This window comes from Ostrinia nubilalis, chromosome 8 (assembly GCF_963855985.1).
Source record: "Ostrinia nubilalis chromosome 8, ilOstNubi1.1, whole genome shotgun sequence".
NCBI lineage: Eukaryota > Metazoa > Arthropoda > Insecta > Lepidoptera > Crambidae > Ostrinia > Ostrinia nubilalis.
Genome location: NC_087095.1, coordinates 8,447,770 through 8,468,832, shown reverse-complemented (window position 1 = coordinate 8,468,832; position 21,063 = coordinate 8,447,770). Strand labels below are relative to the sequence as shown.

The window sequence follows — 21,063 nt, the reverse complement described above, 5'->3', positions numbered from 1 at the left end:
GTAATTTTGATAACAATTTAGAGAAGCATTATTCAGGGTTACATAACAAAAAAAAAATTTGGAAAAAGTGAAGATTTGTGGCAACACGAGTAAAAGGACCGTCACCTGGAGTAGAATTTTTTGATTTTTTTTAAATGCCTATTATTTTTAAAATATGCCACATAGATTTTTTTTTATATTTTTCTGATAACCAGCACAACTTGCCTCAACACCCAGTTCCGGCTTGACGTTACATTACGGGACACCCTGTATAGGTACAATAATAAATGGTTGATAAAATTAATCGAGTCCGGTTTTAATGTTTTCATCAATTTCATCTACCTGCTTTAATTTATATTTAGTCTGGACACAATAAAATATTATTAGTAATATTATTAGATAAACTCGGAGTATTCATTATCTGTGCAGAAACCAGAACTAGAAGAGGTATACACTAAACTGTAAATTTTTTCAGGGAAATGATAATTTAATACCAAGTAGTGTCATATTTAGGCGGTCTGAGGCGAAACACGCTTTTGAGAAAACGTTTAATACAGTCATTAGTAGTAATATCCTGATATAACAGTATAGATAAAGTCAAACGGTAACCATTGAGAGTACTGTACTGTAACTAACACGAATAATTTAATTTGTCCGTTGAGTATTCCAATAAATGAGCTGAATTGGAATTACAACCATGATTTTAGACCTGAAGTATATTGTATAATATTAGTATGTACTATGTGAGAAAGATGTCATTAACATATCCAGAGAATTAGTAGGTGCGCCTCGCCTCAACTGCGATTGCCTGATAAGTTGCCGACCATCAGGGTTAAATCCGCATGGAGAGGATGATCAACTCTGAAGGGCGAACACAACAGATTTTTGTTAGGTTCGAAACGTATGACTTTTGAAACGAGGAGCTTTGACCACAATAGGTACCACGGTAGTAGGTCAGAATGGTACTACTACTATGCCCTTAGCGCCATTCTTTTTTTTTTTTTTTTTTTTTTTTTTTTTTTTTTTTTTTTTTGTATAAAACTTTAGAAAGTTACATTAAATGTGCAACGGGGCGTCTTAGCTAGCTCAGTCTGACACCCCGCTGTTTAGTACCAAGTCCCAGTTCGCCTTCTGCGATGAGGGATGTGTACCTATCCAGGATGCCTACAGGGATATTCGACCAAGGAAACGCACAATCAATAACACAATGGCACTTATAATTCAGGTTCCACAATGGTTTCCTTATTCTAACTTCACTGACTCTAAGTTTATTATTATTACGAGCAATTACTTTACGGGTTATATCACAATTACTAATTAATGGCAATGAAAAGAATAGCGACGCGCCCGATCCGCGTCCCGAGACTAGTTTACGTATCCGCGAGAGGGGCGGCGCCCTGTGCGAGGTTTAGCGAGTGTTAGTCTGGATACTTATAACTAGGGGGGTAGGATGTGGCCCAATTAGCTCGAGCCAGAGGCCGAAGCCCTCAGGTGAGCGCGACCACAGAGGAAAGGCGTTGGACCTACGTGGCGAGGGGGTGTGAAGCTCAGGAAGGGTGGCAGCAGGATTGCTACCGCAGGTCGGGAATGAGTATCGCATGCACTACTCGGTAAGGACGAGAACCGGCAGGCTATCAACGATAGAACGTCTCGAATCGACAATTAGATCACCGACCGAGTTATCGAGGTATCGAATCAAGCCAGAGTCGAACAGTCAGGGTTAGTGGGAACAGTGTGGGTAGCAATTCGCTAGGGACTCTGTACAATGCAGCCGAGGGAACAATAGACGCGCGCGCGAACGTCTGGCTGTTGCAATGGCTCCCGAGCGAATGCTAGGCGCCCGCGGTCGCCGCCGTCTCATATATTAGCTCGGTCCGTGCGGCGTGCGGCCGCGCAGCCGTAGGGTTGTCAAAATCTCCGTGCTCGGTGCTAGGGCTGTCGATGCGTCGCGGGGCGCGTCACATCCTCCCTTGTTTTGGAGATTTTTACCTGGAAAAATCACAAGTCTGGTACATAAAGGTTCTTCAAGAACAACTAAAAGTCATGTCAATAATAAGTTATTTTTGGGTAACTTCGTGGCGAGTAAAAATTTAAATATAAAACATGATTGAACTTGTACTTAATCGTTAGCCCAATAATAACTCTCTATTTAAAACATGACGGGACATTAATTATTTACTTATAACAATATTAGCTAACTTGGTCTTGAAACAATGTTATTAAGATACCCTTAATTTTTTTTTTGCTTACAATGAACTAATTAAACGCAAATTTTAGCTAACTTAGTTTTGAAACAATGTTATTAAGATACCTTTAATTTTATTTTGCTTACAATGAACTAATTAAACGCTAATTTTAGTTAACTTAGTTTTGAAACAATGTTATTAAGATACCTTTGACCTTTTGTTTACCATTAACCAATGAACTAATTAAACGAGTCTGTTGTTTACTTTGTTATTACGAGTATTCAATTATTACTTAAAATATTTATTTAATACAATAATAGTATGCATGGCACTTGTTATTATTATTTCTAGTTTACTAGTTTAATTATTTAAATTAGCATATTCAGAATAGGCATCTGATTAATGTTAATAATTTCTACAATTATTAATAGTTATACAAGACAATGGCAGTTAAGGGGTTAAGTTCTAATTACAATAATATTATTTCTTAATGTAAATGGAATGCAGCCTGGCGCGGCGCGCAAACATTAGGCAGGTAAAATCTAGTTATGAGTCATCTAGTAAGCGAGTGCTGTTGATCGCCCGTGGCGTATAGAAAAAATGCGTTTCACTGATAATATGCAAATGAGTTCGCTCGGTGAATCGTTCTTACAATGTTTGTTTACTATTTAAAAGTTATCGAGAAACTGGTAGTACTATTGGCGCGTAACAAACCGGTTTGTTATTTATGTGAGTTTAGGTTGCGAGTTACGAGTAAATAACAATGTGATTTGCGTCAATAGTTATTTAACGAGATTAAATAGAACAATTGAACGATTTAAATTATACAGGGTTACTTTCTAATGAGAATTAATACTTATAGGTTATTATGTGGTATTTAACGAGATTAAATTCAAGAACTGAATGATCTAGATTATACAGGGTTGCTATGTAATGTTAATTAATACTTTTACATTATTGAGTTGTTTTTGATATTGATGAATTTACTTTAACGAGAAATGACTAGACAATTACTAAGTACTTTGTATCTATCTATTAGAAACCTAACTTAAGTATAAAGTTAAGCTACGAGTAATTAACGTTACTGGCCTTGTTCAGCTGGTTCTGGATTTGGCCGCGCCTCTTCTTTCTCCCCGGCCGCCTCCTGGTCTGGTCCTCAGCTCGGGTCGGCTCCTCTCCAGGGCCGGACTCGCGCCAGTCCAGGTCTTGTGGGTGGTCGACGGTGTCGACCTCGAGGATTTCGGTCCAGTCTGGGGACCGGTTTGATGATCTGGGTAGTGATCTACTTGGGTCTGTAGACACTGCGTTCCAGGGTTTGCGTGCGTTGCTAACTTGGCAGATTTTGCAGTTCTTGACGTACGTTGTACATACCGGGCCAATAATATCTCTGTGATATTTTGTTTAGTGTTTTTGCTGTTCCTAGATGGCCTGCGGTTGATGTATCGTGGTTTTCTTTCAGGATCTGGTCTTTTTCATTATTGTTTATGCATAATTTCCAGTCTGGTGATGTTTCTGTTCTTGGTCCGTATGCGTGATTTATTATTTTCCTGTATAATTTGCTGTTTGACATTTTATAGTCCTTATTTCCGGTTTTTTGTATTTCTTGAATTTTCTTTTGGATCCAGTCTTCTTTTGTTTCTTGTTTTAAGCGTGTTACGTGTTTATTTATTACTTCCTGACTTTTAGGGTTCTGTGAATAGTCTTTTTTCTTGATTGGTTTTTCGTGTGCGAGTTTGATCTTGTGTTTTTTCTTACTTGTCGGTGTTTCGGCCATTTCGTATGTGGGTACGATGTTGGCTTCTGTACTTTTTCTTGTTGTTGTTCCCACTTGTTCCCCTTGCTTGATATTATCTTTGGGCCATTCTATTTTGGCTCCTATTCTATTTAATATGTCCATGCCGATTAGTATAGTCGTGATTTGTGGATGATATAACACTTGGTGGTTAATTGTTTTACCTTTTATTTTTATTTCCAAGTCTAGTGCTTCTTTTATTCGAGTTGTGTGCCCATCTGTCATGCTAGCTGTTATGCTTACTGTTTTCGGTTTCAAGTTTCTTTTCACGAATTTATTGTACACTTGGTCGTTGATGTATGATCTTGTGGCGCCGGTGTCTACGAGTGCCTGATATTTTTCGCCTAGTATCGATACATCTACGAAGGGACGGTTATCTTTAATTTGTGGACTTGTGTTTATTGTCATGGACTGTGTGTACTCACTTGTTTTCTTACAACACTGTTTACTCATTTTGCCGATCTTGCCACAACCGTTACAAAATAGTATTTTCTTACTTCTGCAATCTTTCATCGAGTGTCCTTGTTTTCCACAGCTCCAGCAGCAAGTATTTGTGTTGTAATTGTGTATGTATGAAGCCGTCTCCTTGTTTTCTTGATTTATGCTTGTTTCGTGGTGATCATTTCGTGGTTCTCTTTCTGTGAAGCTAGTTTGACGGTCTGCTGTGACATTTTCATAGTCGTTTGCCAGTTGTATTAATTTGCTTATCGAGTCGACTTCTGATTTCTTGATATAAAACTTGTATTTTGTGTTCATGTTTTCGTAGATTCTATTTAGTTCTTCTTCTTTTGACATTTTTGCGTATCTGCGCATGAGTGTTTGAATTTCAATCAGGTAGTCTGTGAATTTTTGGCGGTAATGTTGCCTATAGTTCACTATTTTAGCTAACAGGTCACTGTCACGGCTCGCAAATGTCAACGTGAAGAGTTCTATGAATTCGTTCCATGTAGTGAACGAGTTTTTATTATTTCTATACCACAGTACGGCCTTTCCTTTCAGGAATCTGGGGAGCACTTTGAGCACTTTATCTGGCTTGACCTCGCCCGATGACATGAGTTCGTCCAGTTGCTCCAGGAACTCCACTGGGTCGTTGCATGTGTCAAAACTTATGTTCCATCTTGCCGTTATGCTTTCAGTCTGATCTATGTTGTACGACATGTTTGGTTCTTGGTGCATCTCTGTGTCTTCGAAATCGGTTTCTGACTCACTGTCTTCGGCGGGTTTACTGGCGGACTGGATTGGTTGACGGGATTGCTTGGTTCTGAGTACTTCTGTGAGGTTCTGTCTCAGTTCTTGTACGGTTCTGTTCTCCGTTTTTATGTTTCTTCTTTTGCACTCGTTCTCAAGTTCTGTCTTCTTGAGTTTGTATATCCAAGATGTCGGTTCTGACATGTGTGATTATCAATTTGGTGCGAGGTTTTGCTTTCCTTTTGGTCTTTCGCTTGTGTCTAGCGATCTGGTGTTCCCTGTAGGTTCCGTGGGTTATTTAGTTGGGCGCCATTGCAACGGCCAGACGTTCGCGCGCGCGTCTATTGTTCCCTCGGCTGCATTGTACAGAGTCCCTAGCGAATTGCTACCCACACTGTTCCCACTAACCCTGACTGTTCGACTCTGGCTTGATTCGATACCTCGATAACTCGGTCGGTGATCTAATTGTCGATTCGAGACGTTCTATCGTTGATAGCCTGCCGGTTCTCGTCCTTACCGAGTAGTGCATGCGATACTCATTCCCGACCTGCGGTAGCAATCCTGCTGCCACCCTTCCTGAGCTTCACACCCCCTCGCCACGTAGGTCCAACGCCTTTCCTCTGTGGTCGCGCTCACCTGAGGGCTTCGGCCTCTGGCTCGAGCTAATTGGGCCACATCCTACCCCCCTAGTTATAAGTATCCAGACTAACACTCGCTAAACCTCGCACAGGGCGCCGCCCCTCTCGCGGATACGTAAACTAGTCTCGGGACGCGGATCGGGCGCGTCGCTATTCTTTTCATTGCCATTAATTAGTAATTGTGATATAACCCGTAAAGTAATTGCTCGTAATAATAATAAACTTAGAGTCAGTGAAGTTAGAATAAGGAAACCATTGTGGAACCTGAATTATAAGTGCCATTGTGTTATTGATTGTGCGTTTCCTTGGTCGAATATCCCTGTAGGCATCCTGGATAGGTACACATCCCTCATCGCAGAAGGCGAACTGGGACTTGGTACTAAACAGCGGGGTGTCAGACTGAGCTAGCTAAGACGCCCCGTTGCAATGGCGCCCAACGTGGGGCGTCTTAGTTAGTGGGAACAGTGTGGGTAGCAATTCGCTAGGGACTCTGTACAATGCAGCCGAGGGAACAATAGACGCGCGCGCGAACGTCTGGCTGTTGCAATGGCTCCCGAGCGAATGCTAGGCGCCCGCGGTCGCCGCCGTCTCATATATTAGCTCGGTCCGTGCGGCGTGCGGCCGCGCAGCCGTAGGGTTGTCAAAATCTCCGTGCTCGGTGCTAGGGCTGTCGATGCGTCGCGGGGCGCGTCACAAATGTGAAAGTATCAATAACTTCGGAAATAGGGTCTAACTCCCAAGATGCATTCGTAGAACATTGGTGATTTTGAATAGTAAATGTACTTGCAAATAAGACGAATTCTGGAATACCAAAAGGTAATGTAATTTCTGTAAATGCGTAGTCTGCTAAATTCATAGTACGTGTCTATATTTGATTGACGAGATTCGAAATCTGTGACCGCGTTTTCACACCCAACCACACCAATTCCATAACTCTCGAACAGTATTATTTAAAGTGTGCTGTATACTACCCCTTTTTTTATTTGGCAATAACCGTTGTATTGTCTATTCTTAATAAGTAGGTGAGATGCAAATGTTTCAAGATCATAGAGTGCAGCGAGCAATTCCAGGGTATTTAAATGTAAAAGTAACTGTAACTGGGACCAATTTCCGATGGCTGTTACACGATGCGCGATTGCGGTTGAGGTTGACCAGTGGTTGAGGCATCGAAACAAATCATTTGATTGCAGGGTAGGTACATGATGTGCTGTGTCAATGTAATCTCTCCAGTCTCCACTATGCTAAATTATGTTTTAAATACTTGGCAGATGCATTATAATGTTTATTGTAGTTATTTGAGTAATTGAGTGCCAAGATATTTTTCCCGGTAACTTCGTGTACATCCAGCCGTAATTTTAACGGCGGGGCACGCTGAGGTCAATAACCCCAAGAATGAAGCAAATTACTGGAATGATATTTTTCGTAGTTTTTAGCATTACTAGTGTCTTGCACTTTTGTTAAGTTAAATTAATTTCTATCGTATTAAATGTAAATTTTAGAAATGTAGGTAACATTATTATTTTGATTAGATAAAAAATCTTTTGTCCTCCTACCCTAGTTGCTCTTATAAATCTCCCGTTGTTTAAATATTATTCCAGCATTCTGACCGTTCCAATACATAAAAATTGGTACAGGTATTGGTACAGATAGATGGCCGAGTGATTGCAAAAAGTGTAAAACTGCTTTTAATAATTTTGTAAATACAAAAGGCACCATGCGGATGTAAGACAAAAACGATCGATCACGAAGAAATTCAAACAACTGAATATTAAAGTGCTTGGAGTTCCATGACAAACGAAGCCAAATTCATCCATTTTCAGCAATTGGTAACAAAAGATAGGAGTCTTTCAAATCTAAGGTTTTCACATAATAAAATGTATTGTTATATAATTAATTATGTAAAGTCAGTGGTAGTATTGCATTTTAAAATAGTTCATATTAATGAATTTATTTAATTCCTTTAAATCCCAACTAATATTATAAATGCGAAAGTAACTCTGTCTGTCTGTCTGTCTGTCTGTCTGTCTGTCTGTTACGCTTTCCCGCTTAAACCTCGCAACCGATTTTGATGAAATTTGGCATAGAGATAGTTTGAGTCCCGGGAAAGAACATAGGATAGTTTTTATCCCGGTTTTTGAAACAGGGACGCGCGCGATAAAGTTTTTCTGTGACAGACAAAATTCCACGCGGGCGAAGCCGCGGGCGGAAAGCTAGTTTAGAATAAATCTATGTCTACAATTTGGCTTTTGTACAGTTGTCGAATATACCTACTACTCCCCTCAGGTGTAGTATGTGACCTACATTGGGGTACTCCAACTTGGCATGGTTAAGTTTAAAATGGAATTTCATAACCCTGATCCAGGACAAAATAGTAGTATCATTTAATTTTGTTATGTTAGGTAAGCCATTTATTTTAGTAGTATTTAAGTCTACCAGTTACTAGCACCTTGGTGCCTATCTGCTGAATAAAATTATCATCTCCGATTCGGTTGATGATAGTTGGGTCTCGGGTTAACCGGAGACGGCCCCGCGGCGCAGGCGGCGGCGGCGGAGCCGGCGGCTGCTGGGCTGGCCGGGGTTCACTCACTGCTCAGCGGCTGCCGCTCACAATGCCCCCCTTGCGTTTAAAGTCTGATGAGTTGTAGACGTGCTGGGCTGGTATTACTGAATTATATTAGTCATAGATGATTTCGAGTGGTCTGATAAATCTGAACCAAACAAGAGATTAGTTTTGATAAATCTTTTATGATATCTCTTTTTTTTGCTTGCTAATGGAATTTGTGATAGCGTATCTTCTTGACAGTGATTCTCTAATGAGTGTCAAAAAGTAACCGCCAGCATCGCTCAAGGTTTTCATAATTCCTTACGGAATATTATTCCATTTGTGACATAGCTAGGTCATCAAATCATATTGAAGGCTCGGTGAAATCAGTTGCAATAAGGATGCGTACAGCAAACAGAAGCAGAATCAGATGTTCAGTTGTATTGCTGCCTTTGTTGAAGTAATTATTATGCGCAATTTTTAGCAAGTAAATAATGTTTCATCAAGTCTTTTTTATTTGTAGGTAGGTAATCCATTAATCAATATTTTCCAACCTGTTGCTAGATCCTTGTGAAAGTCTTTGAAAGGCTTTGTCTTGAAAAATACCCGGTATTTTCGTCTGATGTAGGTAATTATTGTATGCTATTTTAGTAATAGTTCACAATAAAGATTTTTGTATTTGATAGGGTAACAAATTATAAATACCCCATGTATATTGTATTTATTATATTTATAATTATGTTATACTATTTTACGACGTGTTGATACGTCTACCCACGTTATATGATAATACGTTAGGAAAATAATCAAAGCAAAATGCAATCAGTTTAAAAATGTCTTATCCACACACGATATATGCCGGGATAATTAATACGCTCAAAGGCAATAAAGCATCCACACACGATATACGTCGGGATGTTTATGTATTTTGTAAAACACGATTTTTGTACGTGTAGTTTAGTATTCACACACGATATACGCCGGGATAAGCAATAAATCATCCACACACGATTTACGTCGGGATGTTTATGTATTTTGTATAACACGATTTTTGTACGTGTAGTTTAGTATCCACACACGATATACGCCGGGATAAGCAATAAAGCATCCACACACGATTTACGTCGGGATGTTTATGTATTTTGTATAACACGATTTTTGTACGTGTAGTTTAGTATCCACACACGATATACGCCGGGATAAGCAATAAATCATCCACACACGATTTACGTCGGGATGTTTATGTATTTTGTATAACACGATTTTTGTACGTGTAGTTTAGTATCCACACACGATTAAGTCGGGACACAAAGTATTACCACGGAGGGTAGTTGAAAATATTCATTTTTAATACAAAAAATAGAAATTATTCACATTATTTCATAACAATTTCAAAATACACGATTCACAACTTACCAGAATGTTTTAAATATGTATGTATGTATGTATGTATGTATGTCTGCAATACTGCAGTGACTGCACGATGGAGACAATGATGTTTTTTCTGGTTCATCATCATCAGATAAAACTATAATTTGTCGTTGTCTATGTACATACGAGGTTTCTTAACAAACTTTTCACCATATCACTATTATCACCATTACTTGATCGTTTCCTTTTACCCATTTTTACGCTAAGTTATTTTTATTGAAAAAGTACGTGTGAGTCGGACGAACACCAACACAAGTAATGACAAGAAATATGGCGGACCGCGGAATGTACCACGGTGCTGAGGAGTCAAAACACGTACTTTATTATATTTAAAACTTATATTTTTAAATAAATATTCTCTAAAAGTGTGATAAGGACGGCATCATCCCAGGTACTGCTGCATGTAAAACGTAATCATCTTCGGGAGAGATACGAAGTATAATGTAGTTTACAAAAGCATAAATAAAATGTTGTGCCAAACTTTAAATGTGCAAGCAACATGCAACTATTTGTTTGTTGATATTTAACTGTGGTTATGCAAGTGAATGGACATTTAAGCATCAAGTTAACTATATGCATACGAATTAAAAAATATCACGTAAAATGGTGGTAGTACTCGTATTCCAGACATGTCACCTCAGTATTTTACGAACTTACTCGAGGTAAAAATTACTATGACGCTATACAAACTTTGTCAAGGTGAATTAAGCTTAGAGGGGTTAAATGTGACCCTAAGGAGTCTTAATTAGGACCTTTAGTTGCAAAACATGACAGGGTCTTCTAAATTACAAACCCACTGAATTTAGATAGGATCTCATGGTGTAATTTTGACCCAAAAATATGAAGTAGGCAAAATAGGCTACCCAACCATATTTTATATTAATTATTTTCTTGCTACCAACAAAGGGATAGATGAGGCCCCCCGCCATCTTTTACATTCTTGTTTGTTTTACTTTATGTTTTAAATAGATAAAAAATGCATTTACACTTAATATACAAACTTGAAATCTATCACAGAACATAATAACAATAGTTAATTAAAGTGTCTATTTTATAATATTTAAAACGCCCATCTTACCTGTGTCTCCAATTTATCTCTCGGAACCATGAACACTCGTAAACTCACACTAAGCCCTGGAATTATTGAAGCTATATCCAAACTTTATGGTAATATTCCTTGTAATCTATGGAAACCACGGCAATCTTTCGGCGGAATCTTCGGTTACTAACAGATAGTTCTTATTTGGTTGGAATAGGGTTTAATTTGAAAGTTAGTCTGGCATTCCTTGGGTGCAGTTTAATATATTTGAGCAATAAAAGTGTCGTAATTTGGAACTGAATTTGCTAAAAGCAGCCGCAGCATACTGGCACTTAGGTAGGACTTGGTCGGGTAAACAGTGCCTTCTTCATATACGATATGAGTCAGTAACTTGCATTTTCTAATTAAGTTATTGCCTGGAGAAGATTTTGCAAGGAAAATATTTGAATATTTAGATGGATGAAGCAGTTTAAAGCCTTAATATTTAAGAATATGCTAGGCGAGCATTTTATTTATTGGTAGTTGCTCTATTTTGGTAACTTACCTTTTTCATGGTTTTTACTTTAAACTTTGTTTTTCATGCCTTTCAAAAATTTAAATTATTTTAAATGTAGTGCTACAAGAACAAATGCAGTTATTAATTATATTAATTGCCCCATTTAAAATAATTACCTAGAGTTTAATTTAACTCGTGAATAAGCCAATTGCCCGAATTTTCAGTCCATAGAAATAGGCTCATAGTAATGACCGTAAATTATTAATCAACATGGAAATTCAGCCTATTATATTCACAAAGGAATGTTTTAAAAGCAGATTTAATTGAGAAGATTTGTGATTTGAAATACGAGTCATTTAATATTGGTAGGTTTCTGTCTAGGTTTTACCTAATGTAAGAATGATTTATATTTCCAGTAACTTGTAATCCTTTAGGGAATTAGTATTAGAAAGTTAAATGAAAGTGCTAAAGTTTATTTAATTTCATTAATCCTCGTTGTGGATAAAAAATAGGTTACTTTATCAAACTGATTCGCAACCTAGTCCAATGCAAAATCGTTGTCGTTGTTCCTTTTGCAAAATAATAGCAATAGTTTTTTTAAGATTTCATTGCACAAATCAATTCAAGTTTTATGCTTCTGTGAATGTTAATCACCTAGACGAAATACTTAGGTAAATGACGACACTAAAACCTTAGGAACTAACAATTATAAATAGAAATTAGGTCAATCCACGTTCAGCGTTACGACGGCCCCATTATAATTATCAGGCACAATCCGCGCTGGAAGAACTTTCTAATGAAGACTAATTTATCGCGAAAGTTGGTGCCGAGCCAAAACAAATCCAATATTGGAATCAGAGCACTGTTGTTTTAACTGATTACCGTATACATAAACAGCTTTGAGCGTCATTAATGCTTGATAAAGGCTTATTAGTCATCAATGGTTTAGTTAGGCCTGAAACTAATCAACAATCAATGTGCTACCAACATTTGCAAAGTACGGATACTGATGAATATACGGATGTTGTTTGCTAGTTCAATATTTAACATGCAATAGAATGTTATTTAGATTTTAGTAGGGAATTTTAGAGGAATACATACAATACATAGTAATTAATCGCTTGGGCGGCGCGGACGGTTAAGGTAGTGTTAGGAAATGTTTAGGAACACTAAGGCCCATTTTCCACCAAAGCGGAGAGAAGAAGAGAAATGTTAGAATAATCAAATTTCCAAACTGAAGCTGAGCGGAGAGGTACGTGTGTAAAATAACCAAATATGACACGTCATTTCTGCTCGTCTCCGCTTTAGAGGAAAACGGGCAAATCTCTTCCAAATCTGTAATAGTTATTTAATTTGACATTTCTTTGACAGGTAGCAGTGGACTGGCTGTGACATTGACCACTCAATAAGATCTGAAGACTAGTTAGTGAAAATTTTACAATTGTGTACCTACGCGTAAGAACCTACTCGTATGATCTAACTTCAAAGACTATTAACATGTTTTTATGTAACAAACAAATATTTTAAAGACTTAATAAATTGTTTATCAATTAATTTAATTGCAATGTAACAATTAGTGAATGGACGCTGGTCTGTGTTAATTAGTTTGTTAACAAATAATATTTAAGTACTATAATCACAATGTGACGTAATGTTTTTGCAGTCATCAGGCGGTTTCCCATTAAAATACGTATTTAATTAAAAGACCCACATTCATTATTGCCGTGTTCTTTACTTTGTATTTTAGACAGCTTTTCTACGCCCGTATTCACAAACGATGCTTGCGTAATTGAAACAGAAAATCGAACGCACAGCGTTGAATAGAGCTCTGTGATTGGTCCATGTGTCACCCTATGCATCCACGCGTACTGTGAGACCTCTGTGTTTGTGAATACGGGCTATTTAATTACTCCTGTTGCAAAGCGGGGTTTTATTTTTGTGATGTGCTGGGTTCTTTTCTATAGAAAAATCACTGTAATTCAATTTAAAAAAAAAAAAGATTTTCTTTAATATCTTTTACCCATACCAAAGTATAAAATTCTTGGCATAGAATTCTCTTTGCACGTACAAGCCGTATAATAAAAATCGTGGATTCGGCCTTAGCCATCGTGTGTGGATAGCATCTGGTGAATTTTCATTAGCTGTCTCTACTGCAGTGGGTATTGCACAAACGCAAGGGATTTAATCAAAAGAATTCTTCTTCTTCAAATAACAGAAGCGTAGACTTCAAATAAAACTGAGATGTTTCACTGACGTTGGTATTCTGCTTTAAAAAAGGCTATACGAACTCCAGGCTGGATTTAAGAAGCTAAACATTTTTTAGATTCTGTCCTAAAATAGAAACTATGTATCCTACGAGTATGTTGTTTGATTCATGAAAATTCTTGTCATTCCATAACATCAAAAGGGTATGAAAAATCTTGTATTCCGTGGCTTTAGTTCATAAATTTAATAACATATCGACTTCTTTTGGATTTGATGAAATATTCAAGGATTAACTTATACAGGATGTCACAAAAATAGCAATCAGAAATAATTAGAAGATACACTGTAGGATGAACAACAATCATGTTACTTTAACTTTGACAAAGGTCAAAAATCTGTCAAACTCCATACAAAAAGCACCGGTTATTTTTATGGTTACAGTTAAAATAAGCTGGTGCAACTCTGCCTAAGTCTTAAAAAGTTTTTCAATTCACCACTGGAAAAGACAAAGTTTACTTTTTTTCACGTTTGATTGTACTTTTTCGTCCTTTAAGTTTGATAAACTATTTTAGAGACAACCTGTATTGCATAGACCAGCTACATTTCAGCTACTTTTACTGTACGTATTGTGTAAATATTTTAGTTTCATAAGCGGGATATATCCTACATTGTGTATCAATATTTTATTTCATGATCTCCTGAAAATTTGTGAAATAGACCTGTAGGCAAGGACATAGTAAGTAAGATATAATAGACTTACATAATGTTTTTCCATCTGTGATACTAAAATAATGTTAATGTTATTATCATTGTACGGTAAAAGTGAAATCTAATATATGTATGACATTGCAAGTATATTGACTTTCATTTATTTTCATAATTCCTTTACAGCCAAATCGTCAACGTTCAATTGTGGACAACACTCATAAAATTTACGTAGAAGCATATTATTGATCCAATAATATCGAATATAAATTTCGAATATAAATTTTCTTAATTATAGGAAAATAATGTCCTTTGGTTATTAGTTACATCCTTTACAATACAATAAAGAAGAACAGAATCTGTAAAAGCTTCCTCGATAACTCTCGCTTTCCAAAGCATTCTAATTTCACGGAAAAGCTCTGTTGTCAAAGAAATATAATATACCTACCTACTAAAGAAAATTGTAAAGCTTCTATTTTGGGTAGAAATCTAAATAATTGAGGAAAATAATGGGAGATCCTTAATGAGTAAAGTAATAATAATATCAGTGAATAAATCTCAAAATACTCTATTGTAAAATTAATAAATCAATTGGTATCATACAATTAATTGATTGTAACTAGGTAGGTATATTCAATTAATGTCAATATTGATCTCAAACTAATACAAAATGTATTAATAAATTAATAATTAAAACTAAAAATGTATTAATAAGTTAAAACATGCCACAAATTCAAGGAGAAAACATTAAAACTTTACATAAAATCCGTTGTGTTTGACTACACTTTATTAAAATAATTATACTTTGCGGGAAACCTCACTCATTTCCACCTGTAACCAAATACAATTAGGATGATTCCTAGAAGAGATGAGCAGTTATTAGAGTTTACGTAGAAAATATAAATGTAAGTAAATTATAAATTACATACCAGAGAAGGGCTCTATTCTATTCAAAATAAAAACTTTGGCTTCGCACGGGTGCTAAGTACACATATACGTAAACCTTCCTCTTGAATCACTCTGTCTAATACAAAAAAACACATCAGAATCCGTTGCGTAGTTTTAAAGATCATAGCTTACATAGGGACAGACAGCGGAAAACGGCTTCGTTATATACTATGTAGTGATAATTAAGAGTGTATTTTCATATAAATTAGTATACAATTCCTAATAATATTACAAGCTAAGTGCTTGTATTTTGGCAATGGCCAATAGTTAATCGTAGGGGGTTGCGCTTGCCACGTACAGTTTAAATTATAGATCGTAAAATAGCAATGTTCGACTCTTAAATTAGACAATAATTGGCGTAGATCCAAGCTATACTCATTTATGCAGTCTCTGATCCAATAAGTTCCCATGAGAGTGTACTAAGGTAAGATAATACTTGCTATTGAACTGGCCAGCTGAAGACAAAACCCCGTCTCTCGTTCTATGTAGGTAACATAAAATTTTCATAATATTAGAAGTAGGTAAACCTCTTTATGGAAGTAGCCAAGACACGTTTTCAGCGTGTGTATTATGTAACTTCTTCAATACTTTTCTTATTAGGGACAATTGAACAATCATTAAGGAAAATTGGCAGCTAACTGTTTAATGTAAGACTTTCTTTAGATCCCATTGGCGTTACGTATTTAGAAAACGAGGAACAACAATTAATTATAAAGACCTAACTCCAAAAAATGTTTTTGTAATTCGTGGATTAATAAATATGTGCAATAAATGCTCAATTTAACACCGGACCTAATTCGGAAAACGATTTAAACCAACCGAAAGGCTTAACGATATAATTAATAGGTGTCTATAGCCATAAAAACAGGCAAATGGCTAAAAAGGTCCTAACCATGCCGTAAATAAATGCGGCCATATCCACGGCTGGAGTTTTTTCGTTAGGCCACATGAATCATTGTGAAAGCCGGCCAGGCTCTGCCTTTGACATATGGCACTTAGCCGTGTGGCGAATCTGAATGGCAGTGCATGCTCAACTATTTTTGATGTCGATATAATTATACGAGTAGCTGTGAATATCAGAGAAGTCGCTGGTGAATTCTCGCAATGGAATATGTTCTAAATTCCAAGATAAGTTAGGTTCAAACTCGTAAACACTTAGCCTAAGTTGCATCACCTCACTTTAACGTAACTCTAACCATAACGGGTGTTTTCTGTAGAGAGTTTGACAGACTTTTGTCGTTTGTTATAGTTAATAATTTAAAATATAACCTAGCATAAATATGTCTACAATAGATTATATCTTATGATTCGACCAATAATAATGAAAAGTTTATACATCAGTCTGCTAAGTTTGAAAAGGACACAATAGAAATTCAATCTAATTAATAGTGAATAAGAGCACATTTGAATGCGACCGTGATCACATTTAGACTGGAATTCATATTCAACCCATGACTATTGCGAGATCTAGTTAAATAATAAGCACGAGAATATAAATTCAATTTACAGTTGAAATTTGATTCTATCTATTTACAGCTAATTTAATCAAATAAATTAGCTTCTGTATTTAACAGTCTGGCTGAAATAATAACTTCTTAGAATAAATAACTTGTTTTAATTCGTGTTCGTTGACTTATTTTGTTTACTAATGATAATATTCCAACAAAATATCTAAGGATTGGAAAATGGCACGCAAAATAATATACCTTTATTCACTCAGCGAAACAAAATATTTAGGAGTAGGTTAATTATATAAGAGTTGTCAGGTATTTACAGACGGCCACTGAACACTATCTATGTGTATTTTCGCAACAAAAATGTTTGATGTGCTGACAATATCGTACAATCTCTGCTGGGTATAATATTGCTAGACAAGGGTAGGTATATGTAATGAATAAAGAAGATAGGTAAAGAAGATACCTACCTTAGAGGGGCGTAAACACCTTTTTTTACAAAGGCTAGAAAACATGGTCATAAAAATAATAAACAAGGGATAAGCCCCGTTTTGAAGGATTCTATACTTAGACGTACTATTCTAAATGATTGAATGTCTATTTTTGTAACATATTCAGTGTCATAGAAGAAGAATTGGATCAGACATCAAAGAATATTATTGTCCTTTACGATTTCATATGTCCAGTATAAATATAATTTAAGCAATACTAATTAACTAAATCTTCTTACTTATGAGACTGCGGTGAAGAAGTCAACTACAGTCTTTGGATATATTGGGTAGGTAGGCAGGTTTATCAAAATAAAGAAAGAAATAAAATGACATATTTCATAATTATGACAATAATAAAACAGAAATAGGCTAATTCAGTGGCAGTGGGGGGGGCACATAGCTCGTAGAGATGATGGCCGTTGGGGCAGGAAAGTTCTCGAGTGGCGACCACGGGCTGGAAGACGTAGCGTGGGCAGGCCTCCTCTAGGTGGACCGACGATCTGGTAAAGGTCGCGGGAAGAGCCTGGATGCGGGCAGCGCAGGACCGTTCATTGTGGAAAACCTTGGGGGAGGCCTTTGTCCAGCAGTGGACGTCATTTGGCTGAAACGACGACGACGACGCTAATTCGTTTTTAGGTAATTTTACAACAAAAACAATATACTAAGGACATAAGACTTTTGCTTGTCCCTTTTGTATTAAGGAGATAGAATCACATTCTACAGTTTTATTGTTTGCATAAGAAATACCTTTTAAGAAAGGTACGTGATACGTTCCTCTTGAATAAATCGAGATGTACTCAACCCTATGTGATTCTCAAAACGCTTACACGAGCAACATCTGTATAGACCCACTCTGTATAATATATCTTTATCTTCTGGAACATTCGTTTACTCTAGTCTCAGGATATACGAGTATACTCAGCTTGGCGCAGCTAATATTCAGATTAACTGGATTAATTAGCAAGAGCACGTCATTTAAAATGTGTTGTAGTTCCATTAGGAAACATTTTCTCTACGACAGTTTCCACGCGTTAATTACTGGAATTTATAGTGTTTTCCCTTTAGAAAGAAACTACGTCGTAGTACGGAAGCGGCACGTCGACTTAAACACTCTGAATCTTATATACCTTGTTATAGGTGCGATTTTGCAATGAAAATATTACGTTTTATGCTGTACAACTTTGGCTTTAATGGCGGCAAAGTTGGCTTTTCAGCGCATTCACGTCCATTACTTTACGTAGTTGCTAAATGAGTAACATAAAGATAACTGAAAGTAGAGTAGTTTCTTCAGTAATGCATCTATAGCTCCTTACAGAAGGATTCTACAAATCAAGCCCGACAACAGCCCGGCGGCATGGAGTCGGCGACTTCATTAAAAAAAAACATGTCGTCTGACTTTTGACTACATGTCAAATAGCAAGCGAAAAGTGAGTTCGATTCCCACCTTCTGCAGTTCAATTTTTTAAAGTTTGTTAAAATTTAAAAAACATGTCAAAAGTCGACGACTCATGTTGACGGGTAGGTTTGGGGTTTTCTGTATGTAATGTAATTTAAAGACTGCATTTTAAAGGCAACAAGGCAATTTGAGTTTTATTTAAATGTTTTTAAATTCAATTTGTTGAAATATCAAGTATTAGATAGAGTTTGTACCGTACAATAGGGTTAAGGTCTTACTCAAAGTCTTAAGTTAAGAGGCTCAGTGCCAAGAAGTTAGTAAGATAACGGACTACACAAAACCGTCAAATGTTATCAATCCGTTTAAAAGATTTTAAGGCTGGGTTGGAACATCTTACTTTAACTTCGAAAAATGTCAAAAATCTGTCAAACTCCATACAAAAAACACCGGTTATCGTTACAGTTACGGTCAAAGTTAGATGGTGCAACTCAGCCTAAAACTTTTGATTTAGCTAAAGCCAGCTGATCCTACCAATAAAGGGCTTTATTAACTTCGAATTAATTAACTCTAAGATATAATTATTATTGTAATTAAAAAGCTAAGACATTATGATAACAAGCTTAACTGTAAAATTCTGTTAAAAAAATAACGTACGAGTGAGTAGGTAAACATTAGTTCTTGGGTAGTTAAACTGTTTTTATCGTGATTTGATTAAAAAATTAAATGAAAATAGTATAAGCATTGGAAGGAAAGATAAAGGCACATAAAGGTTTGAGTAGAACTAAACTTTTCATGACAATTAATTCGGTGTTTAAGTGCAACACCAAAGAATGTCATTACAGAGAGCACTCGGTTGGTAAAACTGTGTCTCTGAGAGGCTGCTGTTCCCGCAAAGAATGCCTCAGCGGGAGCTACACAAACAATGTAGACGTTACATTCTAGCTAGACATTATCTCTTGCTTCGTGTAAATAACGGCGGCGGTTGTGTGTCACCAAGTGAGGGAACATAGAGCCAAAGCACACGATGTGTTGCGGCGCCGCATGGCAAAGATGTCGCCGTATTGAGTGATGCGGTGCTCGTGTGCCCGCTACAGGTATTTCTATGTAAGGACTTGTTCCCATGGAGATATTCCTTTTTTTTTGCAGGGACTGTTTTTTGCAGGATCATGTTTAGTAGTATTAAAAAACCGATCACATATAAATAATTATGTATGTTCAGTGTTCACACGACAGTAAAACTTTGCGGGATCCAGTACAACTGGATTAGCCGAGATACAAGCTCTGAGACTACGCAGCGACATGGCTCCGGCGTCGTACCGCTGCCGCAACGCATCGTGTGATTTGGCTCTAAGGACGACAGCAAATCAAGCTAAACACTATGGGATCTTATTCAGTTGTAATATGGGTGATTTTGCTACACAAATGTAAAGCCTGATGTGCTGTTGCATGTACTCAATGAGAAAGGACTTGTAGTCGTTCTTTCGACTTATTTTTTAATCTACTGAGATTTATGTTGGGCAGTCTTTGCTATATTAGCGGCCCTATTTCGTGAAATAAACTTAGCCTTTGATCATCCCGGAAGAAATTTTTTTAGGTTGCATCAAACTATCAACCCGATACCGAACATCATAATACTTACTTAAAATAATATAGACTGCGGTATATCAAGGTAAGTAAACACTGTGGCACCTAAAATGGGTACTTTTGCATCAGTGTGTATGTTCTCTCGACTGTTCGTCCGTTCGTTTCAGCCGAAAGTCGTCCACGGCTGGACAAAGGCCTCCCTCAAGGATTTCCACAAAGACCGGTCCTGCGCCGCTCACATCCAGGCACCTCCCGCGACCTTCACCAGATCGACGGTCCACCTAGTGGGAGGCCTGCCCATGCTACGTCTTCCGGCTCGTGGTCTCGACTGTACACAAATCTATTTAAAACCGACTCATAATTTTTCCGTAGGTATCTAATATTGTCGGTAGGTAAAACTTCTATTTTGAAATTAAGTTTCAGCAGGTATTTGATGATTAAAATAAGCAGATTATCAAATTCGCTTTGTTACAGATTCAATGGATTGGAAATAATCATTCAAGTAGGTAACTCTATTCAAAGCAGTTGAGATAAGCGAACGATTTTAAATTAACTTGGGATCACAATAGCTTTATGTAATCCTTGAGAAAACTTATTTACCAAATGATTAAATTCAGAGAAAATCAAAGAGAAACTTGTAAAACTATTTGTTAATAAAAATACGTGAGGAAACAACAAACAATAATTCTGTAATGAAAAAGTTACTCTATTTGCTAAGTTTTTACGCTAAGCTTTTTGAAATATACTCAACATCAAATAAATCGCACCTTCCGCGACGCGAACTTTAAAGATTTTCTTCTGACACAATCATGGTGTCCCAATAATATTGGTGTCATTTGAAAGCCCAAAAAATATCCTTAAAGAAAAACACATTTAATTTATAAATAAATCATTAACATATACCATAAATGTGACTTGAAAAAAGACCTCACTTTGGGCTCACCTCTGGGATCAATTAGACCAAATTTTATGGTTATAAAACCAAATAA

At 36.8% G+C, this 21,063-nt stretch overlaps 1 protein-coding gene across 1 annotated transcript in view; it reads left to right on the top strand.

Annotated features, from left to right (window-relative positions):
* The window catches only part of LOC135073892 (disks large homolog 4-like), a 56,908-nt gene extending 42,584 nt beyond the window's left edge, over positions 1-14,324 (top strand). Inside the window, exon 11 of the mRNA XM_063968138.1 lies at positions 12,663-14,324. Within this exon, the coding sequence (XP_063824208.1) occupies positions 12,663-12,666 (4 nt within the window). The 3' untranslated portion in view covers positions 12,667-14,324. The remainder of the gene's footprint in view (positions 1-12,662) is intronic.
* The last annotated feature ends 6,739 nt before the right edge of the window (positions 14,325-21,063 follow it).